The sequence below is a fragment of the Pleurodeles waltl genome, chromosome 9, assembly GCF_031143425.1.
Source record: "Pleurodeles waltl isolate 20211129_DDA chromosome 9, aPleWal1.hap1.20221129, whole genome shotgun sequence".
Classification (NCBI taxonomy): Eukaryota; Metazoa; Chordata; class Amphibia; order Caudata; family Salamandridae; genus Pleurodeles; species Pleurodeles waltl.
In genome coordinates, this window is record NC_090448.1 from 901,442,448 (window position 1) to 901,463,907 (window position 21,460).

The 21,460-nt window shown below is 43.9% G+C and overlaps 1 protein-coding gene across 3 annotated transcripts in view; it reads right to left on the reverse strand.

Moving 5' to 3' along the window:
* DICER1 (dicer 1, ribonuclease III) overlaps positions 1-21,460 on the reverse strand; it is an 848,581-nt gene that overhangs the window by 342,891 nt on the left and 484,230 nt on the right. For all 3 annotated transcript variants that reach the window (XM_069208246.1, XM_069208245.1, XM_069208247.1), the window contains one exon: positions 4,640-4,853. In XM_069208246.1, coding sequence (XP_069064347.1) covers positions 4,640-4,853 — 214 coding nt within the window. The remainder of the gene's footprint in view (positions 1-4,639; positions 4,854-21,460) is intronic.

Genomic DNA, 21,460 nt, shown 5'->3' on the forward strand with positions numbered 1-21,460 from the left:
AAAGTAACCCTATGAACACATCCAATGCAGCTGCCACACAAAGATGCCGGGCATCAAAGCCAAGGTCCTCAAAAAAGTCTCGGGGGAGTTGAAGAGTTGGGGGAAGGCATCCCCATGATCCTTTTTATCTAAATCCTAGAAAATAAATTAGAACAACCAATAAAATCATTGTACAACTATGCACCATAAAACTATGGAACCTGGGACTGTGGCATGCATGCAGAGCCCATAGTGCATGGCCAAATGATGTATAAAGCAGGTTCAATGGACTGGAGAGCGCTGGGGCAAGCAACGTTCATGGCAAGGCCCATAATTCAGTCACTAATGTGCATGGCCAAATGGTGTCCACAGCTAATTCCTTGCCACAGAGGTAAGAAAAACGGGCTGGCTGCTGGACCGGTCCTGCACTCAGTGTGTCATATGTAGCGGATTCATTTGCACAGGGCTCACATAAGGTTTGCAACGAGAGCTGGCTAGAAACAGCTGAATGCATGCATGTCAGTTATAAAGCAGAATGGTGGTTGACTTGATGGCCAAAGCCTGTGCACTGTGAGGGTGTGGAAGGAGAGGTTTGGAAGCCAGGCCAAAGCAAAGGCCTGTGCATAGAAGATTGGGCAGAGGGAGAGACCAGTTATGTGAGTAAACTAGTGTTTCCACCTCCATCATGCAAACAATAAATGGCATCTCAAATACATCGCAACAGATGACATCACAAAGGCTACTGATCGTGACACTACATATCACCTTAATCTTCTCTTTAGACGCCCCATCCTCCAGCTGTCGAAACTTCCAAAAGCCTGGAAAGACTGCCAGGGTTAACTCCATCACAAGGAACTCCTGTGGAGTAGTAGAGCTGGTCTACTACATTCTTGCAGGCACCCAAGAACCGCTGAAGAGGACTCTGTACCACCAAAACCACCGCGGGACAGCATCACTGCACCCAGGTATCACAGCCTGTGTTGAAGTGGTCCAATGGTGCCAATTGGGTCCTTCGCCTCTCCAGCACCGAAGTCCATTGTGGGCTTACCCACAGCAACCTTCACACCGACACCTGCAGCCTCTTTGTGCAGACCACCCTCAACCATGACTGCCGGAAATCCTGATGGTCCACGGCACCTCTGCACCTGAACCCCGCGGACTGAGAAAAAGAGGACCACAGGTGACGCCACACCCTCCAAGCTTGTGAGACTTGAGTCCACTTGTTGGTTCACCAGTACTGGCCCCCCAGTTAATGCCTGTAGCTGGTTCTGCGGGCCCCCCTCCAGTGTGCAAGCCACGGCGGTCCAAGAATCCTCTGCTCCCAGGTGCCCCAGACCAAGGAGAAGACGTGGTGTCTCCCTCTAGCATCCCTAGACCTGAGCCCACTTGGTCACTCACCCAAACAGGACGTCCAGTCCTAACCTGCAGCCCCCTTTTCACAGGTTCAATCTCCATATGAACACATTGGGCACCCCACTCTGTTTCACACCCTGCACCCAGCTACCCCGTGCTGCTGAGTTTATACTGTGGGTGCTACTATGGACCATTGCCACTACTCACCTTAAGACCTGGAGACTGATCTTGCAAGATGCTGTACACTTCCTGCTTGCTGACTCTGTTTTCCTCTCATAAGTTCCCAGTCTTCAATTAAGCCATCATGGAGCTGTGGAGTCCGAAATGACAAACTCCTGCCAATGTACTCAGTGAGTGCAGTATCGCTATACTGCACTCACAGGGTCTAAGAATGGACTTAGGCACCATAGGGGCATATTGCTCATGAAGCTATGCCCTGACTTGTGGTGTAGTGAACCCTGCCTTAGGGCTGTAAGGCCTGCTAGAGGGGTGACTTATTTATGCCACAGGCAGTGTATTGGAGGCATGGCACACAGGGAGGGATGTTGTGTCGAATTTACCTTTTTCTACCCACCAACACACACAATCAGCAGTGGCAGTGTGCATGTGTTTGGTGAGGGGTCCCTTAGTGTGGCATTATACCTGCTGCAGCCCTTAGGGACTCTCCCAGATCACAGGGTCCTTGGTACCACTGGTATCTTTTACAAGGGACTTAGCGGTGTGCCAACTGTGGAAGCAATGGTGCAGTTTAAGGAAAGAACACAGGTGCTAGGGCCTGGTTAGCAGAGCGCACACTCAGTTAAGTTAGCATCAGATATCAGGCAAAACGTGGGTGTGACCATGCCAAAAGGGGCACTTTCCTTCACTAACCATGCCAAAAAGAGTGCCTTCCTACACTCTCCCAAACACCCCCCCATGGGCAGAAGGTGTAGAAAACCCAATAGACACTAGGGTTTTTTTTTTTTCTGGCAGGAGGGTGGTCCCTTGGGTAGAAGTCAGTGCTCCTCCTTCCACCAAGAGCAATACAGTCTTTCTGCCCCGCCTAAGGGGCAGACTGGGAGGTTTCCGTAATAGATACCTGTAGTAAAGTGCCTCTTTTGACATGGTCATCCCACTGCATCTATTTGCCTGGTTTCTGGTGCAATTCCGACTGAAAGTGCACTGGGTCCCTGCTCAACAGGTCCACAGGGCCAGATCTCTTTCCCCCAACACTGCACAGTCGTTTTCTCAATTGGCACACCTTTAGCTACCACTATAAGTCCCTAGTGAATGGTAACCCTGGTACATATGGCATGGGGTACTAAAGGAAGGGACCGGAGGAATGCAGCATGAAGTATGCCACCCTCAGGGACCCTCCGTCTAAGTGCACACAGTGCTGCTTTCACAAGCTGCCTGTCTTGGTGCAGAACTAAAATGAAAACACAACATGGCACCTGTCCCCTTTACAATACATGCAATAAATGCAAGTCATCCCTCCTCCAGGCCTTCCAGTCCTGAAGACAGGGTGCATTATATTACAGGGGAGGGCGTACCTGTATGAGCAATATGCCCCTATGTCTGTCAATTCTCAGACATAGTAAGTGGACAGAGAAGCCATTTTAAGTACATGTGCTGTACACAGGTCATTACGAGTTCCCGAGCTACATAATGGCTTCACTGAAGATAGGGATGTTTGGTATCAAACATTTCATATTAATAAGCCCACACTGATTCCAGTGTTGGATGTATCAATACAGGCACACAGAGGGCACCTTAGAGGTGTCTCCTGAAAAACTACTAGTTCTGTGGGTGCTCAATGACAAGCTGGAGCCAGCCTGCCACCAACAGACATAAGTCTGACCCCCCTAAGGTGAGAGCCTTTGCTTTTGTGGGGGGAGGGGGAATCAAACAAAACCTGCTCTACCTGTTTGCAGAACTTTAGTATAACATTGCAGAACTCAGAAACTGCACTGTGTCCACTTTTGAATGTGAAAACAATTTATATTTTAAAACATTCTTACCTGAACAATTTTTCTCTAATGCCTAAACATAGATAAAGATACTTGCTATTTTTATAAATTGGTGTGGATCTCCTTTTTGAGTCACGTGTCTCATTTATTGACCATCGTGTGTATTTGTTAATGTCTTGCACTCCTCTGTGTAAAGTCTAAAGCTGCTCAACCACACGTCCTCCAAATAGAGCACTTTGGGATTGCATAGCAAGCCCTATCCACTAATTGGGGAACCCTGGCACTCTTTACACGATGTATCTAGTTATTGGTATACTACATAAAGAGCCAGTTTCTTACAGGGATCTTGCAAGATTGCCCCCAGCAAAAGCTCTATAATGGGTGTTTGTTGGTTATGCAGGGTTGCCTGATTTTTGGTTGGTGCTTAATACTGAAAAGGGCATAACACAAATAAATTGACAAATTCTGCCCACTGAAAGTTTTTTTTTCTTCTTTTCTACAAGGCACATCTCGAGTCTGCTGCAAGACATGAGCTGATACCTGGCAGTGACAGCAATGTGGGATTCACAGTTGTGGAACGACAAATAACTATAATGTGGTGTAACTCAGGACTGGTTAAAGGTTAAAGAGCAAGGAACCATGATTAGGAACAGTTTTTAGACTCAAACAAATAAAAAAGCAGTCTAGGTTTGACAAGACTTTACATGTTAAGTATACAAAACAGTGATTAGTGGAATGCTTGAATTAATCTCAGCCACTGGTAATTACTAAGGGCTGCAACCCTGGTCATCGTTATTTGGAAAACATGCCACCTCAGTTGGGTTCCAACAATATTCAATCCCATCCTGTACCTGGTCCAAAGGAAACAATCTAGCCAGAACTGCTAGGCCAGGACCTCCCAGAACCAGAAGATAAGCAATCCAGGAGAGATTTGCTCTCATAAGAGCTCATCAGGTAGGTACAGTTTGATTCCAGTGGCACAGTGTACACAAGACCCACATTAGGGCACCCTTCCTACTTAGTGTGACACTCTGCAGTATACAAAAAGTGATGGATGGAAAGCATGAATTTCAGTCACTGGTAATTACTTGGGAAACCTTAATTTTCCTTTTTCGCATTCACTTTTATTTGTTCTTGGTTTATAAAGTATGGCTTTTCCAACACAATTTATGTGTTCACCTAACAACAATCAGAAGTATGACAAGTCCCTTCTATATGTATTTCTTTAGGAATGTGCACTTTTTCAGGACTACTTGTTGAGCACCCAACAACCATTATCTTTTCAGTGGCGCAGAATGGGTCACCCTCAAGCCATGCAGTATCTGTGACACAAGAGACATAATTTAAAATGGCCTTACCAACATTAAGAGGTAGAACACAATAGGCTGAATCAGCTGCTGAAGGTATGAATTCTAGTGCAGGCTTCTCAAGTCGAAGAATATGAGAGAAAATGTATTGGTGAAGTCTGGTAATTAGCTCAAGTTGTTGTAAAGACAATGTGAAATCTGATTTTTTCAGCTCAATCGATATGGTAACTTCTCCAGAACGTGTGTACACAGGAAAGTGAGGAATCTAGACAGGGTGAGATACAAAGTTGCAATTACTAATATGCATTTTCAGCCAACTTATATGTTAATTAGGTCCTCTCATGTGCAATGCATAAGACCACCAACTTGGATGAGTAACTCTAATGTAAAATTGGAGTGTTGGAACCAGATTGTTCGACAACATTGTCTACAATGATGGAATCAGCTGAGGAAGCACAGGGACCATGTAGAATGTAACAGCAAGCCAAATAGCTGGGTTTCTGACATGCAGAAAATCCACATAGTTCTAAAGTGCAACAAGTGTTGCCACTAAGGAAAATGCTCTTGCGCCAATGAAGATGTAAAGAAACCCTGAAATGTAGTATTCTTACAACAAGCAGATGAGACTGAACATAAATGTCCTAAAATGAGGCATCAACACATGCATAATCATTTATAAACCAATTCAAGTGACATACCAAATAACTCACTACTAAACACAATGTACTTCTCCTGCAAATCCAAGCAATTTGACCAGGTGAAGATTGTTAGAAAAGTTTCAATTTCAGTCTTTCACTTCAGTCAGAGAAGCAAGAGAAGTTAATACTGTCAAATTCAACTGCTTTAGCATATGAAATGCATTTGTAGGTAGAACAATAGTATATGAATACTCGGAGTGAAACACGCATTTAAGCACAGGCAATCAGCGCAAAATGAAGCTGGGAATAAGTAAGGAGAGGAAGGCTTTGTCACTTTTAGGAATCGTGTTGATATTTGTAATAGATGGGTGTTCTTAGTAGCCTTCTAAAAATAACACACTTGGAAATTCTGTGAGTTATTAAAATGTCAGAGAATATGATTTTTTAAACTATAGTAAATATACATAAATGCTGTGATTTTGGACCAGCACTACAGAAACCATAATAGGTAAGAGGATAAACTGCAGAATTCAAGACATTAAAATATAAACTGGCATACCTGTGGCAAATAGGTGTTGGCATTAGAGAGCCCAATTTGTCTTAGTACAGTTTTAGAGTGTATATCAATATGAAGGGTTTCACTGAGTGTGGATACAAAGTGCTAGCGTTATCGAAAAAAAGGGAAATGCAGAACACCCGTGATAATATAATAAAGGGTCAGTCATAGTTACAGTAAATAGGTGTGTAGATAATGCAACACTGTCAGGTGGAATCTTACAAATGGTTAAAGCAAAGTCTGGTAAGAAAATGTGTTACTTACCCTATGAACATCTGCTCATAGCTTGTAGTGCTGTAGATTCACATAATTTGCATACTCCTGCCATCTAGTGTTGGGGATGGATGTGTGCAACTGTTTTTTCTTTGAAGAAGTCTTTTGAATCATGAGGTACACGGACTCCCTCCTCTTGGTGATAATGCACATGGGTGTTGACTCCATTGTTAGATTGTTTTCTCGCAGGCAGATGATAATGGAGTGTAGAGTATGTTTAAGGAATGAGATGTCCATGTTAATATAAAGTTTTAAAAAACTGGAACGACCACAGATGTCCAGAGCGGAGGATGGGTGCATGTGCATCTACAGCACTATATGCTGCGCACAGATGCTTACAGGTTAAGTAATATATTCCTCTGGAGGCATGTGTGGCTGTAGATACACATGCTTTGCACAGAATATAAAGCAGACCCCCTCAGAAGCGGTGGATAATATGTTGCAGTTGCCTGGAAAATTGTACATACCACTGCCTGACCTATATTGCCTTGTTGGCGTGCTAAAACGTCCACACCACAATTTTTAGTGAAGGTGTGTGGTGCAGACCATGTAGCTGCTTTACATTCGTAAGCTATTGGAAAGTTACCTAGATAATCCTGGGATGGTCCTTTCTTCCTAGTAGATTGTGCTCTAGGAGGAGTTCTGCAGTCTTCAGCATAACACATGTGAATGTACTTAACTATCCATCTAGCTATGCCTGATTTATATATAGGCTTTCCTCTATGGGAGGGGAAAAAGCAGCCAATAGTTGTTTAGTTTTCCTGAAAGTTTTAGTTCTATCAATGTAGAATATAAGGGCCCTTCTAACATCAGATGTGTGGAAAGCCCTCTCTGCAACTGAAGCCGTTGTGAGGAAAAAAAATGCCAAATTGATTGGTTGAGGTGAAAGTGTGAGACAACTTTAGGAAGGAATTTGGGGTTGGTACTGAGAACCATCCTGTCTTTATGGAGCAGGAAGAAAGATTTTTCTAAGGTTGAAGCATAGAGCTCACTAACACATCTGAGTGAGGCAAGAGCAATCTAAAATGCCACCTTCCAAGAGAGGAAGTGAAGAGGGTATTTATGCAGGGGCTCAAATGGAGGGCCCATCAGTCATGGAAGAGCAATGTTAAGGTTCCATTTGGGTACAGGTGAGACCCGTGGAGGAATAAGATTTTTGAGCTCCTCCATGAAGGCTTTAATGACTGGTATTTTGAATAAAGAGATGTGTTGTCTATTCTACAGATAGGTAGTTATTGCAGCAAGATGTGAATGGTAGCCCAGATTTTTCTAAATTAAGCAACTAGAAGACGCCTAGTACATTGGTTTTGAAAGGATCAGTATGTTTTTGTTTGCCATTTTGTCAACATTTCTTTATTAGTTTTACACTGAACAAAAACAAATGTGACAATGGTAGTAACTTTCTTCAACTTTACATTTCCACAGAAAGGCTTAACTGGTATTACAGTTTCTTTCCAATGTTTGGTATCTCCACAAGTAGCCTTAGAAATTATCAGTACATTGTCATCACAATCATTTCAAATTTCACAATTGTTTAACCCACATACACCCCACACCCAAGAAATCCCTTAAAACTGTGGTGCAGGGCTCGGCATATATTGTGCTTGTAAGTTTGGAGACCCCGCTAAAATTTGAAAGAGATGAAACGCCTTGGTACATGTGGGGCATGCACACAGCGGCAGGCCTTACCACCAAAGGGCCCCATGTATATTCAAAGTTTTTGTGTTTATGTAGAAGAATGTTGGCCATCCTTTCCTCCACAGTAACCACTTGCCAGAGTTGTGCGAGCCTCCTTTTCCTTCTATGTAGCAGCTAACAGGTTTAACGGCGTCCAGGCAAATCCACATTATTGCTTGGTCACTGGATGTTCGGTGTTTAAGGGAGTCGTTGTGTACATCTAGTGAGTAAACGCCAGGGAGTTTGGGATGGGATATCCCAGAATATCTTTGATTATGGGCCTGAATTTCAGACCAGAATGGGCGGATTATTGGCCGGACCCAATAAATATAATGGAAGTCTCCCAGCACCCCGCATACCCACCAGCAAAGATGTGACACATGTGGCGAGGTTGCAGTGAAGTAAAGGTAGAGAGCCAAAGAGAGTACATAAACAAGGTGCATCCCCGAGATCCGCTGGCTCATCTTACAAATTGTTCAATGGGGGTTAGCTTTCTAGTGGCCGCTTCTCTTATGTCTGGATGCAGTTCCCAGTTTTTTTAACTGTGTATAGTGATAGAGTTCTGTGTCAGGGAGATGGAAGTCCTGTTGACAGTTCTCAAAAGTGAAAATGTCCCAGGCATGAAAGAGGTCAGAGACAGAGGCAGGCCCCCCAACTCACCCTCCCACACTCCCATAGGTCAAAGGGCCAATTTGATTGCTGGTGGAAATGTCGGGTGTGAGGAAATGCCTCCTTGGCATGGTTACCCCCTAACTTTTTGCCTTTGCTGATGCTCAGTTATGATTTGAAAGTGTGCTGGGACCCTGCTAACCAGGCCCCAGCACCAGTGTTCCTTCCCTAAACTGTACCTTTGTCTCCTCAATTGGCACAACCCTGGCACTCAGCTAAGTCCCTTGTAATTGGTACCCCTGGTACCAAGGGCCCTGATGCCAGGGAAGGTCTCTAAGGGCTGCAGCATGTCTTATGCCACCCTAGGGACCCCTCACTCAGCACACGCACACTGCCTCACAGCTTGTGTGTGCTGGTGGGGAGAGAATGACTAAGTCGACATGGCTCTCCCCTCAGAGTGCCATGCCACCCTCACACTGCCTGTGGCATAGGTAAGTGAAACCTCTAGCAGGCCTTACAGCCCTAAGGCAGGGTGCACTATACCACAGTTGAGGGCATATGTGCATGAGCACTATGCCCCTACAGTGTCTAGGCAAAAACTTAGACATTGTAAGTGCAGGGTAGCCATAAGTGTATATGGTCTGGGAGTTTGTCAAACACGAACTCAACAGTTCCATAATGGCTACACTGAAAACTGGGAAGTTTGGTATCAAACTTCTCAGCACAATAAGTGCACACTGATGCCAGTGTGCAATTTATTGTAACATACACCCAGAGGGCATCTTAGAGATGCCCCCTGAATACCAATCCGACTTCTAGTGTAGGCTGACTAGTTCCTGCCGGCCTGCCACACACCAGACATGCTGCTGGCCACATGGGGAGAGTGCCTTTGTCACTCTGTGGCCAGGAACAAAGCCTGTACTGGGTGGAGGTGCTTCTCATCCCCCCCTGCAGGAAATGTAACACCTGGCAGTGAGCCTCAAAGGCTCACCCCTTTTGTTACAGCACCCCAGGGCATCCAGCTAGGGGAGATGCCCGCCCCTCCGGCCACTGCCCCTACTTTTGGCAGTAAGGCTGGGGGAGATAATGAGAAAAACAAGGAGGAGTCACCCACGAGTCAGGACAGCCCCTAAGGTGTCCTGAGCTGAGGTGACCCCTACCTTGAGAAATCCTCCATCTTGAGTTTGGAGGATTCCCCCAATAGGATTAGGGATGTGCCCACCTACCCACAGGGAGGAGGCACAAAGAGGGTGTAGCCACCCTCAAGGACAGTAGCCATTGGCTACTGCCCTCCCAGACCTAAACACACCCCTAAATTCAGTATTTAGGGGCTCCCCAGATCCCAGGAAATCAGATTCCTGCAACCTGAAGAAAGAAGGAGGACTGCTGACCTACAAGCCCGCAGAGAAGGAGGAAGATGACAAATGATTTGGCCCCAGCCCTACCGGCTTGTGTCCAACTTCGAAAACCTGCTCCAGCGACGCATCCGACAGGGACCAGCGACCTCTAAAGCCTCAGAGGACTGCCCTAGACTACAGGACCAAGAAACTCCTGTGAACAGCGGCCCTGTTCAAAACCAGCTACTTCTTTGCAACAAAGAAGCAACTTCCAAAGACTTCACGTTTCCGCCAGAAGCGTGAGACTCTACACTCTGCACCCGACGCCCCTGGCTTGACCTGCAGAAAACCAACACCTCAGGGAAGACTTCCCGGTGACTACGAGCCCGTGAGTAATCAGAGACGACCCGCCTGAGCCCCCACAGCGAAGCCTGCAGAGAGAATCCAGATGCTCCCCCTGACCGCGACTGCTTGTAACAAGGGACCCGACGCCTGGAACCAACACTGCACCTGCAGCCCCCAGGACTTGAAGGAACTGAACTTCGACCCAGGAGTGACCCCCAGGCTACCCTCTACCCTGCCCAGGTGGTGGCTCTCCCGAGAACCAACCCCCCCCCCGCCTGCACCGCTAGAGTTACCCCCAGGTCCCTCCATTGAAACCTATACGAAACCCGACGCCTGCTTTACACACTGTGTGCCTACTTGTGTCCCCCCCCCAGTGCTCTACAAAACCCCCCTGGTCTGCTCCCCCGAGGACGCAGGTACTTAGCTGCTGGCAGACTGGAACCGGAGCACTCCTGTTCTCCATAGGCGCCTATGTGTTTTGGGCATCTCTTTGACCTCTGCACATGACCGGCCCTGAGCTGCTGGTGTGGTAACTTTGGGGATGCCTTGAACCCCCAACGGTGGGCTGCCTATGCCCTAGAACTGAGACTTGTAAGTGTTTTACTTACCTCCTAATCTAACTTTTACTTACCTCCCCCAGGAACTGTTGATTTTTGCAGTGTCCACTTTGAAAATAGCTTATTGCCATTTTTACAAAGACCGTACATGATATTGTTTTCATTCAAAGTTCCTAAAGTATCTAAGTGAAGTACCTTACATTTAAAGTGTTTGATGTAAATCTTGAACCTGTGGTTCTTAAAATAAAGTAAGAAAATATATTTTTAAATATAAAAACCTATTGGCCTGGAGCAAGTCTTTGAATGTGTGTTCCTCATTTATTGCCTGTGTGTGTACAACAACCACTTAACACTACCCTCTGATAAGCCTACTGCTCGACCACCCTACAACAAAATAGAGCATTAGAATTATCTACTTTTGCCACTATCTTACCTCTAAGGTGAAACCTTGGACTCTGTGCACACGATTTCTTACTTTGAAATAGTATATACAGAGCCAACTTCCTACGTCACTGCACAAGGGCAGCGTCTATGTACTACTCCCGAAGTCATCACAGTGACCACGACACCTGCGGAGTCGACCGACGCCACCTACCGACGTGCAAGGGTATTGCTCGAAAAAAAATCTCTGGATCCAGTCTGACGCCTAGGGGGAAATTCTAAGGTAAGGAATCTAAGGTAAGGAATCTGCAACTAGAAGTCTCTATCAGATAAGGCATATATATGCCTGTCATTGAAGAAAACAAACCTGGACGCTAAGGACCCCAACAACTACAGACTGATTACAGATGGTCCTTTCCGGGGCAAACTGTTAGAAAGAGCAACTTTCGCCCAGATGTCACAATTCACTGAAGATAACTCTACACTTTCAGACTACCAAACTGGATTCCGCCCAAGAAGAGGCACTGAATCTGCCCTCATCGCCATCTGGGATGATCTTAAAAACACAAGAAAATGCGATGGAGTTTGCTGAACTACTTCTCCAAGACCTCTCAGCTGCCTTTCACCATGACACTCTAATGCAAGGATGACAGACAAATACCCATTCAACTGGAATGCCCCAAGGACATTACAAACTCACAAATCTTCAGTTGCCTTGTAGTCATTGATCAGTGGATGACATGGAGCCATCTCAAACTGAATGGTTCCAAAACACAAATACTCACATGTGGCGACTGGAAGAATTATGACCCACTCTGCTACTGGTCTGATGATCTGGGCCATCTCCTAAACTATCTAAGGAAGTAAAAAACCTTGGAATTACCATTGACTCCAAGTAGACAAAGTATGCTCAAGTGGACAAATTAGCAAGATCAAGCTTCAGCACCATAAAAACTCTGCAACTCATCTTCCCCCACCTTGAATTTCCACACAAGGTGTATGCTACTATCACTCTTGTACAATCTAAACTGGATTACGACAATGGCCTCTACCATGGATCATCTCCACCTACTATGAAAAAACTACAGCACATTCAGACCTTGACTGACAGACTATTCCTACATATAAATCAACTAGCCCACATCTCCCCTGCCTTGAGGGCCCTACATTGGTTACCAGTTGACAGAAGATCCACCTTCAAGCTGCTTTGTATCACCCGCAAAGCAATACATGGAACAGGACTGTTTTTCATCAGTAATAAAATCACCAAATACATTCAACAAAGAAACATCTGCTCAAGACTGGCACACCACCTCAAGACATCACCATTCAAGAAAAAGACAATAGGTGGTACATCTTTCTCTATTCAAGCAGCCAATCTATGGAATTCATTACCCACAAATATAAGATCCACAGATAACTATCTTATCTTCAGGAGACTATGCAAGAGTTGGCTCTTTCCTATATAACCACCATACTCAAATAGCAATGGACTGCATATCCCTGAGAATGTAAACATTATAATTTGATTATGTGTACATATCTAGATATATGCATTTCTTTGTACAAATGCGTATAATAACTAGTTTATCCTAAAATATAAACATATTCTCTAGGCCTGTTTAACAAATGTATATTTTACTTCAATTAAAAGTATATATGTATGTATTTATATGTGTAGGTGTATGTATGTGCATATATATTATGTATATGTTTCTATGTAAATATATCTGTGTATATTATTCTACACTTGACATGTTCATAGGTCATTGCATTTTTTCTATACAAGTTGCTTGATTAGATGCTTATGAGTGTTTTTATTGTATCTATCATAATAAGCAAATATCTTAACTATTTATATACAAGCATTTCAACTATTGAAATATGGAGGAAAGATAAAATATTGTTATAAAAGTACACATATAAATTAACTTCAAATACTGCAAAGTCTGGATTTATACGGTACAACTCAAAATATTACATTCTTTACACATTTATTTCCTTACCTATGTAATCATGTATCCATATATTTACTACTCTAATCCTACTGTACAAGAGGAAAAAAACATTTTGCTCTCTAAAAAGCTTTACCCTGCCTGAATATCACCCTATACCTCTATCCTCAATCTCCACTCTCTGACTCTCCCAAACCCATTCTACTATTATGATCTCTAAAATAACCCTTTGCAGACTCTTCCATCCTCTACCCCTCCTGGCTCACCCAAAACCTCATTTTACGACTATGATCTCCCAAACAACCCAACAAAATTCCTCCTCATTTATCTCTCCTTTGACTCATACCAATCCCCATTTAACTACTAGGATCTCCCTAATCTCCTTCTACAGATTCTTCCATCCTCCAACTCTCCTTTACTCATGCCAAACCTCATCTTGGTACTATGATCTCCCAATTAACACTTCTGGATTATTCCCTCCTCTGTCCCTCCATTATTCTATTCAAACCAACTAACAGACTCACATGTCCAACACTCAAATTAACTCATACATCCCTATACTAATAATGTACTCATGTGTCCCTATACTAATCCACCACTAACCCTTTTGGGTTCCGGGGTAATATTCTACTTGCTGAAAAGTGATTTGACACCTCGTCAGGGGTAGTAAACACTATATACATACAATTACAATCACCATGGCAATTCTACAGAAACGTTCTCTATTGATAATCCCCAGATATCTCGGAGGACATGCCCCCCCCCCCCCCCCCCAAACCGACACTAAGCCACAATTACAGTGCCATGCCAACTCACCTGTTTATCCCTTACTCCTGCAGCTCTCCCCCATGCTCCAAAATAAATAAGTAATAAAAACAATTTAACAGAAATTAACAAGGTATAAATTCTCCAACTTGGTGAAAATACGTCCGCAAAGAACATCTAGTCAGGGGTTTAGGTCATAACTAACAAGTGCATTCTAACAGAAGCAAATTGTTAACAAAGCAAACTGACTTTGCCGATGGGGAGGATTGCTACTGGAAGGCACACCCTTCTGAATACTCCTACCATTTACCACAGCTGAAGCCCCCCTAGGCTCATGGTCGGCCTCTCAACTGTTTCTTCAGGTCCTGGTTCTCTGGCACTGGAATGTACAGTAGGGATGCTGCATCAGCTTCGTCTGTGCAGTGGTGGGTTTTGTACTGGTAATCAAATGCTAGCCCAAATGGGACGGTCAATTAATATTTGATGCGCTAACGACGCTGTTTATCTGTGACGGGGTGAAACTGTAGACGACGGGCCAGGCTCATTGGTCCAATGTCCTGCACAATGGAGCATGGGCACCCTGTAAAGAGATGTCCTCTGTTTTCCTGGCTGCCTGCAGGATAGCATCCTTTACTTTGAAGGGGTGGAGTTTCATCAGCACATCTTGGTGTCGCTTCCCCGTCCAGGAGCCAGAGGGCCTACATGATGTACTCTGTCCAGTTTCACTATCATCTGCTTGTTTCCCAGTAGTTCGGTAAGGAGGCCAATGACAAGCTTCCAAGTCTGGGCCTTCAGCACCTTCCTAAAGGTTACATATGTGAATATGATCTCTCTGTGATCTATTTTCTAAACATTCACATTTCAGCGTGGATGTTTGTGATTGCGCAGAGATAGTAGATCTTGAGTCTTCCATTTGTCCCACTTTTTGTTCCATTTCTTGCATCTTAGTCTCGAGATCCAATGTGCGATTGTGCACCAAATCTATATCTTTCTGCAAGGAGAACAGCTTGTCATAAATTTCTTGTTTGAGGGTGACCAGGGAGGGGTTCAGATATGCTTTTAACACCTCTCGAAGCTCCATCTTGAAGTGGTGTAAGAATGAGAAAGGATCTTCCTTAGTAAGAGTCATTTCTGCTGATTTGTCTGGCCTTGAGACTCGCCCCAGCCTCTGTAGGCGTGAAGTAGCTATTTAACTTATGAGGTTGAGATTTTTTCGGAGGCATCAAGTCAACAGTTAGTGATCCAGGGGTTGGCTATCCAATGTCTGTAATTGTTATGGTATGTGGAACTATTGTCAGGAGGAGAGACTTGTGCTCTTACACATGATGTGATTTGCTTCTACTAGGCCTGTCACAACATTCTTGCCTGGTGGTGCCCACACTTTGTACCAGTTTGAGCTCACTGGATGTGTTTGGGTTAATGACACTGCTCCCCAGTCATTGGCAGGAGTAAGCCCTGTAGGAAAGTGCTGCTTTTGGTAAAGTTTTCTTTTTCTTTCTCTCTCTTTCTTTGTTTTGCCTGATATCTGATGCCAACTTGACTGTGTGCTGGGACCCTGATAACCAGGGCCCAGCACCTGTGTTTTTTCCCTTAACTGTACCATTGCTTCCACAATTGGCACACCCCTGCCACACAGCTAACTCCCTTGTAAGTGGTACCAAGGGCTCTGTGACCAGGGAGGGTCCCTAAGGGCTGCAGCGAGGGTTATGATACCCTAAGGGACCCCTCACCAAACACATGCACATTGCCATTGCAGATTGTGTGTGCTGGTGGGGAGAAAAACTAAAGTTGGCATGACACCCATCCCTGGGTGTGCCATTCTCACAAACCTCTGCCTGTGAAGGTAGGTGTCATGACCACACAAACTTGCCAAGTCAAATCAAAGAAGTGCATGAGAAAAACAAAGAGATATCCTCAGTGGAGACAGCAAAGCCCAAACTGGAAGAAGGTTTGCAGAGTAATCTTGCGCTTATTTCAAAGGAAGAATCAAGAAGAGAAGATCCAAGATGGCCGCTGTGAGTCCTGAAGGTTAGTTACAGTTCTAGTCTTGCAATCGGTTGGTTGCTAGGTTACGAGCTCTCCAGCTGAAAGCCTTGCACTTCAACTGAGGTCTGACAGGAATCAGCTGTGTGGAGAGAGAGCGCGCTTCAGAACAGAAACTCCTGTGAGGTAAAATTACATTTGAAGATTATATTACATAAAACGGATAAATATTGTCAAGGTTTATTCGAAGAGTTTGATAGTAGACCGTTCCCGTGGAAGTCGGCAAGGTTACAGAGTTAATGTTTGAATTAACCTTATGTTTACAAGGTTCTTGTTTAAGATATTAAAGTCAAAGAAAAAACAAACTTTAAAAGAGCAAGTATCTACAAATGTCAAGGTTATAAACGAAGGCCAAGTTTAAAGGAGAAACGAACTGTTAACAAATAAGCATTTACAAATTCAATGGTAATAAACCAAAATAGAGTTTAAAAGAGAAACGAACTTAAATAAACAAGCATTTACAACTACAAGTTATCGACAAATGTCGAAGTAAGGAAGGAGAAACGAACTTTAATAAACAAGCATTTACAAATACAAGTATTGACAGAAGTCACAATAAGACAGGTGAAATTAAATAACATCAGCTGATTTGAAGAACGCATTATCACCAACTATATGGAAAATGTAACTTATCCAGTGTACATCTGTTCGTTGCATTAGTCGCTGCAGATTCACAAGCTGTGCACATCCCGCCATCTGGTGTTGGGCTCGGAGTGTTACAAGTTGTTTTTCTTCGAAGAAGTCTTTTCGAGTCACGAGACCGAGGGACTCCTCCCATTTCGACTCCATTGCGCATGGGCGTCGACTCCATCTTAGATTGTTTTCCCCGCAGAGGTGAGGTAGGAGTTGTGTATGCTAGTAATAGTGCCCATGCAATGGAGTGAATGCGTATGTACATAATGAAGTTTAAAGTAATATATTTACAAATGTACAAATGTTTAAGATCTACTTCTAAACGGCTACAGGCTCCCGGTGAGGCGGGTGGGCGCATGTGAATCTGCAGCGACTAATGCCACGAACAGATGTACACTGGGATAGTGACATTTTCTGTTCGATGGCATGTGTAGCTGCAGATACACATGCTGTGCATAGACTAATAAGCAGTTATCTCCCCAAAAAGCAGTGGTTCAGCCTGTAGGAGTTGAAGTAGTTTGAAATAATGTTCTTAGTACAGCTTGACCTACTGTTGCCTGTTGTGCAGTTAACACATCTACACAGTAGTGCTTGGTAAATGTATGAGGCGTAGACCATGTTGCTGCCTTACATATTTCGTTCATTGGAATATTTCCCAGAAAGGCCATGGTAGCACCTTTCTTTCTGGTTGAGTGTGCCTTTGGTGTAATAGGCAGTTCTCTTTTAGCTTTAAGATAGCAGGTTTGAATGCACTTAACTATCCATCTAGCAATGCCTTGTTTTGAAATAGGATTTCCTGTATGAAGTTTTTGAAAGGCGATAAATAGTTGTTTTGTTTTTCGAATTAGTTTTGTTCTGTCAATGTAGTACATTAGTGCTCTTTTGATGTCTAATGTATGTAGTGCTCTTTCAGCTACAGAATCTGGCTGTGGGAAGAACACTGGTAATTCTACCGTTTGATTCAAGTGGAACGGTGAGATTACTTTTGGTAAAAATTTAGGATTGGTCCGTAGAACAACTTTATTTTTGTGTATTTGAATAAATGGTTCTTGAATGGTAAATGCTTGAATCTCACTCACTCTTCTTAGAGATGTGATGGCAATTAAAAATGCAACTTTCCACGTTAAGTATTGCATTTCACAAGAGTGCATGGGCTCAAAAGGTGGACCCATGAGTCGTGTTAAGACAATGTTGAGGTTCCATGAAGGAACTGGTGGTGTTCTTGGTGGTATGATTCTCTTTAGGCCTTCCATAAACGCTTTTATGACTGGTATCCTAAATAATGAAGTTGAGTGCGTAATTTGCAGGTAAGCTGAAATTGCCGTAAGATGTATTTTAATGGAAGAGAAAGCTAGTTTAGATTTCTGCAAATGTGGTAAGTATCCTACTATCTCTTTTGTAGATGCGTGTAAAGGTTGAATTTGATTATTATGGCAGTAATAAACAAATCTTTTCCACTTATTTTCATAACAGTGTCTAGTGGTATGTTTTCTAGCCTGTTTTATGACCTCCATACATCCCTGTGTGAGGTCTAAGTGTCCGAATTCTGGGATTTCAGGAGCCAAATTGCTAGATTCAGCGATGCTGGATTTGGATGTCTGATCTGTTGTTTGTGTTGTGTTAACAGATCTGGTCTGTTTGGCAGTTTGATATGAGGTACTACTGAAAGGTCTAGTAGTGTTGTGTACCAAGGTTGTCTTGCCCATGTTGGTGCTATTAGTATGAGTTTGAGTTTGTTTTGACTCAACTTGTTTACTAGATATGGAAGAAGTGGGAGAGGGGGGAAAAGCATACGCAAATATCCCTGACCAGTTCATCCATAGTGCATTGCCCTGAGACTGATGTTGTGGGTACCTGAATGCGAAGTTTTGGCATTTTGAGTTTTCTTTTGTTGCAAATAGATCTATTTGTGGCGTTCCCCACATTCTGAAGTAAGTGTTCAATTTTTGGGGGTGAATTTCCCATTCGTGGATCTGTTGGTGATCCCGAGAGAGATTGTCTGCTAACTGATTCTGAATCCCTGGAATAAATTGTGCTATTAGGCGAATGTGGTTGTGAATCGCCCAATGCCATATTTTTTGTGTTAGGAGACACAACTGTGTCGAGTGTGTTCCTCCCTGTTTGTTTAGGTAATACATTGTTGTCATGTTGTCTGTTTTGACAAGAGTGTATTTGTGGGTTATTATGGGTTGAAATACTTTCAGAGCTAGAAACACCGCTAACAGTTCTAAGTGGTTTATATGAAACTGTTTTTGCTGAGTGTCCCATTGTCCTTGGATGCTGTGCTGATTGAGGTGTGCTCCCCACCCTGTCATGGATGCATCTGTAGTTATTACGCATTGTGGCACTGGGTCTTGAAAAGGACGCCCTTGGTTTAAATTTATACTGTTCCACCATTGAAGCGAGGTGTATGTTTGGCGGTCTATCAACACTAGATCTAGAAGTTGACCCTGTGCTTGTGACCTCTGTGATGCTAGGCACTGTTGTAAGGGCCTCATGTGCAACCCTGCGTTTGGGACAATGGCTATGCATGAGGACATCATGCCTAGGAGTTTCATTACTAATTTGACCTGTATCTTTTGGTTTGGATACATGGCTTGTATTACATTTTGGAATGTTTGGACTCTTTGTGGACTTGGAGTGGCAATTCCTTTTACTGTGTTGATTGTTGCTCCTAGGTATTGCTGTGTTTGACACGGCAGAAGGTGTGACTTTGAGTAATTGATTGAGAAACCTAGTTTGTGTAGGGTTTCTATGACCTAATTTGTGTGTTGTGAACACTGTTTTTGCGTGTTGGTTTTGATTAACCAATCGTCTAGGTACGGGAACACATGTATTTGCTGCCTTTTGATATGTGCAGCTACTACTGCTAGACATTTTGTAAAAACTCTTGGCGCAGTTGTTATTCCGAATGGCAACACTTTGAATTGGTAATGTATCCCTTGGAATACAAACCTTAGGTACTTTCTGTGTGAAGGATGTATTGGTATATGGAAATATGCATCCTTTAGATCCAGTGTTGTCATGTAGTCTTGTTGTTTGAGCAGTGGGATTACTTCTTGTAATGTAACCATGTGAAAGTGGTCTGATTTGATGTATGTATTTAATATTCTGAGATCTAGTATAGGTCTTAGAGTTTTGTCTTTTTCGGGTATTAGAAAGTACAGTGAGTAAACTCCTGTGTTTAGTTCTTGTTTTGGTACTAATTCTATTGCCTCTTTTTGGAGCAATGCTTGAACTTCTAATCCTAGAAGATTTATATGTTGTTTCGACATACTGTGTGTTTTCGGTGGGACTGTTGGAGGGAATTCTCGAAATTCTATGCAATAACCATACTGGATAATTGCTAGTACCCAAGTATCTGTTGTTATCTCCTCCCAATGTTTGTAAAATTGGTTTAATCTTCCCCCCACAGGTGTTATGTGATGGGGATGGGTGACTTGTGAGTCACTGCTTATTTTGAGGACTTTTGGGGCTCTGGAATTTTCCTCTACCTCTTTGGAATTGTCCCCCTCTATATTGCCCCCGAAAACTTCCCTGCTGATATTGGCTTTGGTAAGTGGGCCTTGTTTGTGATGTTGTGGTTTCTGTAGGTTGTCCTCGAAACCCTCCCCTAAAAGGTGTTTTGCGAAAGGTGCCTCTGCTCTGCGGGGAGTAGAGTGCGCCCATGGCTTTTGCCGTATCAGTGTCCTTCTTGAGTTTCTCAATAGCAGTGTCGACTTCCGGCCCAAACAACTGCTGTTCATTAAATGGCATATTTAGCACGGCTTGTTGAATTTCTGGCTTGAAACCTGACGTGTGGAGCCATGCATGCCTTCTTATTGTTATTGCAGTATTTACTGTCCTTGCAGCCATATCTGCTGCATCCATTGAAGACCGTATCTGATTATTAGAGATACTTTGTCCTTCTTCCACCACTTGTTGCGCTCTTTTTTGGAACTCCTTGGGTAAGTGTTCTATCAAATGTTGCATCTCATCCCAGTGAGCTCTGTCATATCTTGCCAAAAGCGCTTGTGAATTGGCAATGCGCCATTGGTTTGCTGCTTGTGCTGCAACCCTTTTGCCCGCAGCATCAAATTTGCGACTCTCTTTGTCTGAAGGTGGTGCGTCTCCCGAGGTATGAGAGTTTGCTCTCTTACGAGCTGCCCCGACAACTACTGAGTCTGGAGTTAACTGCATTGTAATATAAAGAGGATCTGTTGGCGTTGGCTTGTACTTTTTTTCCACCCTTGGGGTTATGGCTCGGCCTTTAACAGGATCCTGAAAGATTTGTTTTGAATGTTTTAGCATTCCTGGGAGCATAGGTAGTCTTTGGTACTGGCTATGAGTGGAGGTTAGCGTGTTAAACAAGAAGTCATCCTCAATTGGTTCCGAATGCAAGGTGACGTTATGGAAAGCAGCTGCCCTTGCGATCACCTGTGTGTAAGATGTACTGTCTTCAGGAGGTGACGGCCTGGTAGGGTACGAGTCTGGGCTGTTGTCCGAAACTGGAGCATCGTAAAGGTCCCATGCATCGGGATCATCTTGACTCATGGCAGTATGAGTTGGGGAGTGCATCAGTGGAGGAGTTGCTACTGGTGATGTGTGCACCGATGGTGGTGGAGAAGGTGGTAGAGTTGTTTTCTTTGCCACCTTTGCCTCTGGCTCCTTGTCCTTTTCGTGAAAGGCAAGTTTTCTTTTTATTTTAATTGGAGGAAGAGTGGTTATCTTCCCTGTGTCTTGATGAATGTGGAGCCTCCTTTGAGTATAATCTGGCTCTACAGCTTGAAGTTCCTCTCCAAATGTATGTTTTTTCATTTGGGAGGCCAATCCTTGTTCCTCTGTATAGGAACCTGTTTTCGGCTCCGAGGCTGGATGTTTCGGAACCGAAACTTTTTCGGAGGTCTTTTTAGGCTCCAAAGAAACCTTCGTAATTTTCGGGGTGGTGGTGTCTCGGTGGCGAATTTGTTCGGTGCCGCTGTGACGGTGCCGAAATTTCTCAGAGCCAATGTCTCGGGTCCGAGATTGCTGTGTGGCGGTATCTCGACCGGAGTCGGATGACTTCGACACCAGCGTGCCCTTTTTCGGTGCCTTGGCTCGGTCACCGCTTGTTTGGGTTAAGCC